We start from the raw sequence: 8,512 nt of genomic DNA on the forward strand, positions 1-8,512 counted from the left end.
TAAGTGAATAAGGTATCGCTATATGGATATCATATAAAAGAGGTTTAAGAAGGTAGTAGTTTGGAAATATTTTGAATAGGGTTGCCACCTATTTAATTGAACTATTGGGTATAAGTTGTATGAAATATGAGCGATGGATGTCAAATGAAAGAGTTTCAAGAAATTATTGGGGGATTCACAACGGTGTCGTAAGTGTCGTATTGTTGTATGTCGTAAACTTTAAAAGCACCACTGAGAAGTGGCTTAGATTAATCATTAGGAATATTTTTAGAGGTTATTTAATAGGGTTTCACCTGTTTAAAAAGTTTAATTAAATGTTGGCGTTTTGACGTCATGCGGGTTCACTAGTATATATATCTATTTTTTTATATGAGAATTGAAGTCGGTTTTTTTTTGCAAAAAATTACTTGTTTCCTAAAATGATGTTACTCGGAACTCGCTTGTGCTATGCTAATCCTCTTTTGACCACAGCGCTCAATTTTTCGATGGTCCAGCAATTTGTTTGGAGGATATGTTCATTATACCTTTTATATTAACCCAAGACACCAAATGCCAGCAAGCAAAATATCCCAAGCCATTAAGCTGCCACTTAAATTTTGTAAAAGTCACGAGAATTCGAGCTTTTTAACTGAAGAGGGGTAATATGGTCCGATGGAACGAAAATTAATTATTTCCAAAGCGATAAGAAGGCATATTTTTGGGAAAGACCTTATTAACATCTTCAAAAACACCATTCCAAGAAAAAAATCTAACATGGTGGCCAGCATAAATCCCAGACCTCAAAGCTATCGAAAAATTGAGCGCTGTGGTCAAGAGAGGATTAGCATAGCACAAGCGAGCTCCAGTAACATGAAAGAGCTTTGGAGGTGAGCAAAATTATAATGGGGTAATATTCCAAGGGAAATCATAGAAAACTCAGTAGAGAGCATTCCCGGACGTATGAAAATCGCTATTAAAAGCAAAGGAGTCTCCATAATCCTCTTGATATATACTTCCTAAAAGTAAGTTCAAAACTGAGTGAAGATAGTTGCCTTGCGTTTTTGCTGTGAATCACTTGTTAATTTTTCTATTTACTGGGCTTTATATCTCAGATAATAAGGAAAAATTTTTGAAAATTTCAAAGCAATCCGCTTATTATTAAAAAAGTTATGTTACTGTAAGTAATAAAATGTCGAACATGCACCCGGTTTTAATCGCCAGTGTATTTAAATAATAAAATAAAAAAAGAAAACCTTTAAATTAAGTAAATATTTGAATAACTTACAATAAATAAGTTTAACTGAACAAATGTTGCACATAATTTCTATATAAATTCATACAATTTGCATGTGGGAACAGCCAGACTCATGCGTACCGAATGTGCCAATCGAAACATGTGTCTGACGGAGAGTTAATCGAGAAAACTCCATTGTCGTTAATAATTTTTATTACAAAATGTTCCAAGTGGTTTACATATGAACTGTTTTGCTTTGAAAGTCGCATAAGCCATTTCATGCCATATGACTTCAGTCATCATTTGCCCATAACTGAATGCGTCTGCTATTCGTTCAACTTTATCAGCCGAATGTTAAAGGTTCTGTCATTAGTTTATGATGGCAGAACCAAGACGAATTCACATAAGGTAGTATCGGGTTAACAAACACAATTACTTGTGTTTTGTTTTTGCCTTTAGCGGGCTTTTTTCAAATTTCAGCTATTCTTGCTCGCATGAACAAAGGGCAAGAGAAAATGGAAACACTATCACGTTTTCACTCACTGCATAGCGAAATACAAAATGAAACAACACCACCCACCCTATATGAATTCGCCTTTGGCAGAACGATTCACGGATGCGTTCAGTTAGATTTAATTAACCATTTAGGCACAAAATGTCGTAATGACTTTTGCAGCTTTCAAAATAAATGGCTCATATGCATGTACGTATGTTTCCACAACCAATCAATTTTAAAATGTATCGGACTGTTAAAATTTAAAATAGCAAAATTTCCTAACAAAATTGTGTTATTTTAAATTTTAACAGTTTGATATCTAGTTTTACCATTCAATTTTAACATTTATCGGACTGTTAAAATTTAAAATGAAAAATTTGTCATTTTAATTTTTAACAAGCTGATAAATTTTAAATTGATTGGTACAACCGGGCATAAGTGTATTTGAAATTTTCAAAAAGTCGTTTTAATTCTATGATTATGCCTTTTCTTCTAAAGGTGAGAAATTTTTCATTGCCAACCGCTTAATACATTTTTCCGTTGGCCGTATCATCATTTGCGCAAACTTCAAGGACTCATTCCTTTTTATGCCGATCCAAGTAACGCTTTGGCCGTTGTGTTTTTGAGAATAGTCTCCATTCAAATTGCTGAGAAAAACGGTATTTAAAATAGGTATGTTTGTAAATCTATGCGTAAGTAAGCAAAATATAGTTCAATTCACCTGTGGTAACACTGTTTGTACCACCAAGCTCCTCTCCAACGTTCGGCACAATTAATACCAGGGTTTGCATCATTATCTCGATCGAATGTTGTGAACTTACTGCCTTCATGATACCTTAAACCGTATCCAGCATTTCCTGTGTAATTACCAAGTGTTCGCAAAACATAATCTTCCTCTTCGCTACCAATGACGAATAAATCATATTTTGCATAGTACTTTGTGCCATTGGACGTTTCCATTTTTATGTACAACTCTTGTTCACAACTCGCGGTTAGAGCGTGTAATTTATTCAAACCTATCCAATAATTTCGCGACAATTCACCAAATCCGTTCTTATATTGTTCCCAATTTCGATAGAAGTCCACTTCCGCACTTAGGCGTCGCTGAATGACAATCCAACCGCCAAAATCCGTATCCTCATCACACCACACCTTGAATTGTTCATCACCAAATAGCTGAGATTTAATGGTATATATGCCACTTTTACGCGTACCAGCGGCTGCCTCCATGCAATTGGTGGGTCGGCTTGGACTATTTTGCAAGAAAGAAGAATTTTAAAATTAGTAAATTTCCGAACTACATTGTGGACAATGACATCACACAGCGCACTACCTTTTTTTGCTCAGTTTGCAGTTTCAAAATTTGTGCTGGAATTTGCTTCACAAGTTGCTGCAGTGACTCCAATTGGGCGCTGAAGTGTTTAACAACGTCTATTTCGAGATCACAGTTGCAGTCGCAAATATCTTCCAGTTCATTATTTTCACCCAAACAAGTTTTTATTCCGCATATTAATATGAAGTGCAATAGTATATGCGTTTTTAGATACATATTTTCTACGGACTGCAAAGTTTAGCGATTCGCACAATCGAGTGAGCCAAACAATACTGTATGATTTTTTTCTTTCATTTGCTGATAATGATTCGCTTGCATTCTACATATGTACCTACTTATATATAGTACTTAACAGTAAAAATATGCATACATACATACTTAGGCTATATATGGGTTTAAACAACTATGCGATAAGTATAAAATTATTTGATTGCCTCAACGGAAGCCTCGCTTTGTTTTATTTCATATCAGCGTGCACTTGTGCGCAAGGGTATTAAAATATTGATTTAAAATAAAAATCATGGGCATCAAACCATCAGTGGAGGTTATTCCAAGCCTTATGAGGAGCAGCACAAGAAAGTGAACCGAAATGTCTAAAAATTCGTTTGGTGTCGAAGAGGTCCTGCACAATTTTAACAGCGTTTAAGGTTGTGCTTAACATCACTCTACGTAGCCCGTACTAGTTTTGGGTATACCCCAAATTTAGACATCATGCCGTACAGATAGCTTCTCTTTCGGCTATCAAATGGCCTATCAGGGCCTCGGGCACCGGGGTTGCAATTTTATCAGTACGAATTGTGCTTAACAGCTGATATATGTGCCAACCAGCTCTTCGCATAGACTTTGAATAGCTCCGCGAGCATCATTGTTTTTAGGCCGCATTTATTTTTGTTCTCACCTCATCTTGGTCAAGTAGAGAGACGTGAGTATCGTCTCTATATATGTATGTAGATTTGTGTAGGTTCTTCTTCATCAGACCTGTATTTCCGTATTGCCATTCAAAAGCGTTGAAAATTGTTCGTACCATTTCTCAAGTGTACGCCGGCCTCTGTTACCAGATTTACACCTTACAAGCATTGGATTGCTACTTTCTTTTTTGAGTGAATTTTCGTGCCGCATTCTTCTTTGATAACATCTCATGCTCTTCACATCGTCGCGTCTTTATCCGGTTGAATAGATTTTGTATTTTTTTTTTGCCAGGTAAAATGCTACCTCAGGATGATGGAAATTAGAAAAAAAATATAACAGCCGTCGCATAGTGGTACAAAACTGGAATTTACCGTTCATAATTCACTGGAGTCTTAATTTTCCAACCCATTAGATACAATTCTTTTAAGTGAAAGCTTAAGTTGTACTTTGTTTTACTAAAATTGGATAATCTATAAAACTGCATACCCAAAATTTTTCTTAATATTTAAAATATTTCCTGAGTTTTTTTCGCTTTGGGGAACTCTAAAATTATTTCGAGCTAGTTTTTACTATGAATTGTTTGTTAAATGGAAAAGGAGAATTGATTTTCGCCAAAATTGCTCCTCTTTCTGCCATTGCTAAGGCTTCCTCAAGTGGGCCCCGAATTTACCAAAATTAATATTTTTCAATGATATTTAGGCAGCACCGAGTTTTGTAGTTGAAAAGTATACTGTATAAATTTTGTTGCGAAATCCCAAACATATTTTTTTTTTTATCAACAATTGAAAATTTTTGCAGTGTTTTGGAAATTTTTATTTTCCGTTGAAAGTTAGTGTCGGAATGAAAATTTTTTTTTTTGGTGCAGATATAAAAAACATTCAACTATACAAGGAAGTTATTTACGTTATAAAAATATTTTTTTTTTTTGCTTTTTAATAATTTTTTTATGAAAAATTGAACATTTAAGCAATTTCTGCGCCTCGTGGACGAAAATTTTGAACAACGACTACTGTAATAAACATTTCTGCATGCATCTATGAAAACAAATGCTTGCATTTCGATATAGTTTGGTCAGAATGAATTTTTATTTGCCAATCTTGGTAAATTCGGGGCCCACTTGAGAAAGCCTTACCCATTATCAAATAAAAATCGGCCCATATTAAATTTTATAACCTTTCATAAAAAAAAAAAATATCAAAATGTGTGAAAAATGAATGCGCTCCAGTGAATTATGAACAGTAAGTACCAGTTTTGAACTAAATATTGTGCGTCGCCCGTCAGCAGTCAATGTCAAACATCCGATTGTATTTCTGCCATAAAAAAAATCTTCTCATAAAATCCATTTGCCGTTCGGAGGCGCGCCGTTAAATTGTAGGGCCCCCCATTTGTGTAATAACATCAAGTGGCGCACCACAAATTGGAGAAGAAGCTCGGCCAAACACTAAGCTCAAGCGTTAGCGCCAAAATATTATGTATATATTAATATTATTTTAAAACTTTTTAAACACTGTGCTTCTTTTATTTGTCGCTCTTGTTCTACGCGTGCATGTTTGTATGTATGAATGTATACTCATATTCCAGAATGTACATATGTATGTCTGCATGCCTAAATATTTACTTAATACGCCCATAAATGGTGTTCACATTCGGGTGCACACATACATACATATTTTCTGGGTGCGGTGCAATTATTTTTCAAGGCATGCAATTTATTCATTCAACTTTTTTTTCTGCGCATAATTTGGCAAATGTTTACATACATATTTACGCTGCTGACGCGGCGACAAGCTTTTTGGCCAAATGCGCCCAAAAGCTAACAAACAAAATCAAAAATGCCCAATTAAAACTTTTGTATGATTAATGCGTGGCGCTACTAATATTCACCGCCTTCAATGGCCGAAAGTCACAAATCACGCGCACACCAACACACACGCATGCTCACAGTTATATGTATGTATGTACATGTGTGCGCATTTGCACGTGCTGGCGCATACATAAGCGCCACTTTGGGCTATTTATGCGTCTGGTTATTTGTTAAATTTGCGCCAACTTTCATTTTCAATACAATCAAATAAAGTCGAAAAATTATAAGAAAAATGAAAACAGCAGCAACAACAACAGCAAGAACCACACAGAAATTGAATGCAAAGAGCACAGAAGCCAAGTGGTTGCAAGAAAAAGACAAATACAAAATCAAAAAAAAAAAAAAACGATAAACGAATTTGCAATGTCAGCGCATTAATAGAAACATCAATTTTAAAGCGCCGTCAGTATGTACTTGAACACGTTGCGGCGAACGGGCGTCATGATGCGTCAGTGTGTATGTCATATACAAACATACTGTGTGTGTGGTGCGACTGCGTGCCCACATTTTGATAAGATTTCACTCAATTCAACAGCAACGTCACTCCCATGGTTGGTAGCGGTGGCACTTGAAACTGGCCGTTTGGCTGCCACTCAGCTTGGCTGTTCCATTGACTGCCTGTCTATCCGCTCGACTTGGCTCTGTTGGGCTCGGCTTGGCTGGCCATTGGCGCAAACCCATCACATCAGCCAAAAGCAATCGATTCGTGCGTCATATTTTAACATAAGCCACACACATATATGTACCTGTAGTTGTGTATATACATATGTACATAGATATCACAATTTCGCCGTCAAGTCATGCAAAGTCAGTCAGTGTGGCACGAATGCAGACCCTGAAGAGCCACCGCGAGACAACACCGCTGACGCGCAGGGGCCATTTGAATTGTTTTCTTTCTCTTAAATTGTGACATTTAGAAATAACAAATCATAAACTGGAAAGCAGCAGCAGCAGCAGCAGCAATATTCCAACAAGTTGACCGAGTGTGAGTACTTGTCCCATTAGTTAGCTGCCGAAGTTGAAAGACGCTACCAGAGCTGCTAGCGGCGCTACCGGCTTTGGCGTGATTGCAGCTGCTGCGACTTCATTGGACCAATGGCCTGTAGGCCTGTGCGCACTAACTAACTAACTAGGCAGGCAATTGAATATCTAATAAGTTGTTACAAATACATAAATATGAGAAACGCTTTAAGGTGGATCGATTTTTCGGCAAAAATATTCTATGGGCTGAGATTCCCGATATCACCCAAAGTATTATGAATTTTTTAATAAAATTCGCAGGGGGTGTACAAATGCGAATAGTTTTTAAGTTATTCGTTGTTAAAATTTCCCCACTGCTTTTTAGCTGCTTACCACAGACCACAACTCGCACCATAAACATGCAGATTGAGAAAAATTATGCTGTGCAGGGGATGGGAAAGTCGCCAGGAGCTTGCTCGTTGCGAATGAAATGAGGTGAGTTATATCAGCCTACAAGCGCTCTTCTAATACCAGGATTCAGGAAAGGAGTAGAGGGATACGTTTATCTACCAGAAAGGTGAGTCCTTTTCCATAGTCTCAAACGAATAATTAAAACGACTATGAAGAACAAAGAGGTGGCTGTATGTTGCTTTCTGATAGCACCGAGCACTCTTCAACAGACAGTTTTCTTCTGGCGCAAAGGTGCTGCAGTTGCCACATGCCACTGAATAGCAATCATCTTTAAATTCAGAACCACAACTTCCACTTCAGGATGGAAAACAAAAAAGATGACCACATGGCAGAGTAGTGTGCCCTCTATTACGATTCCTATTTATAGATGAACTACTGGGCCCTCTGATTGGCAACGGCTTCGATCTCTCGGGTTATGCCAAGGACATATTCATCTTAATAAAAAGGTTGGTTAAGTGATACTATCTCAAACCTCCTTCATAGTTGCCATTAATGCAGTCAAAACCAGTTGAGCAGCAACCACAAGAAAGCTAGCGCACTTTTTCTCAAGGAAAGGAAAAAGGGTCAAACTGCTAGAACAAGTTCGTCAAGGAGAAAAAATGTACGTCTCTAAAGAAATCAAATGTCTGGGAGTTATTCTTGATGACAAGCTCGCCTGGAACTCGGTAGGCAATTGGAGACACTTTAGAGGGTGTTATGTTCCCAATTTTGGATCGAGATGATAATCTTACTAAAAGGTGTATCAGTTTGCGATTCATTGAGACGTGGGCAACCACATAAAATATGCGCTGATGTTTCCTCCACCAGCCCACAACTGATCGACTTTCACTTGACACATTTTATAGAAAGAGCTTTTTCTGCCGAATCACATCTACTTATATGAATTTCCTCTCAACTCTCAAATCGCGTCCACGCTAATGTCGGTACATTCATAAAGACATATCGCGAATCACAAGTAGCTGTCTCCATTTGCTTTCAAATCAATTGATGATATCTTCACCGATTTAGCTTAAACTTAATTTACAACTTTGTTGTTTTTCAGCTTGGCTACCCCGACGCAATGGTCGTTGGTGCAACTGGAACTACTATCGCCACTTAACTTGTTGTCGTTTGACCAATATTGTTAGCCTGTCTGCGCATTTGTATGTATGTATGTTTGTCAATCAGATTTGCGTAAAATCGAAAGTTTCACACTTCATAATTGATTATGGATTTGAGCGGTGACGTGAAGTCGCCTCATGCACACACACACACACACACACACAC

General features: G+C 37.2%; 1 protein-coding gene across 1 annotated transcript; it reads right to left on the bottom strand.

Moving 5' to 3' along the window:
• Positions 1 to 1,408: 1,408 nt before the first annotated feature.
• Positions 1,409 to 3,321, bottom strand: LOC118753602 (fibrinogen-like protein A). The gene is made up of 3 exons (XM_036488484.1): positions 3,043 to 3,321; positions 2,431 to 2,961; positions 1,409 to 2,356 (listed from the first exon to the last, which is right to left on the bottom strand). The coding sequence occupies exons 2-3, from the start codon at positions 2,937 to 2,939 to the stop codon at positions 2,188 to 2,190; spliced, it is 678 nt and encodes a 225-aa protein (XP_036344377.1). The 5' UTR covers positions 2,940 to 2,961; positions 3,043 to 3,321; the 3' UTR covers positions 1,409 to 2,187.
• Between the last annotated feature and the right edge of the window lie 5,191 nt (positions 3,322 to 8,512).

Source organism: Rhagoletis pomonella, unplaced genomic scaffold, assembly GCF_013731165.1.
Source record: "Rhagoletis pomonella isolate Grant_MI unplaced genomic scaffold, Rhpom_1.0 Rhpom_scaffold_02661, whole genome shotgun sequence".
NCBI classification, from domain to species: domain Eukaryota; kingdom Metazoa; phylum Arthropoda; class Insecta; order Diptera; family Tephritidae; genus Rhagoletis; species Rhagoletis pomonella.

Bases quoted from the DNA above. Each gene is read 5' to 3' on its own strand.
- LOC118753602 (XM_036488484.1), bottom strand. From the start codon at position 2,939: ATGGAGGCAGCCGCTGGTACGCGTAAAAGTGGCATATATACCATTAAA. The intron at 2,357-2,430 runs GTGAATTGAACT...CGTTTTTCTCAG, and splicing joins TACAAACAGTGTTACCACAG to CAATTTGAATGGAGACTATT.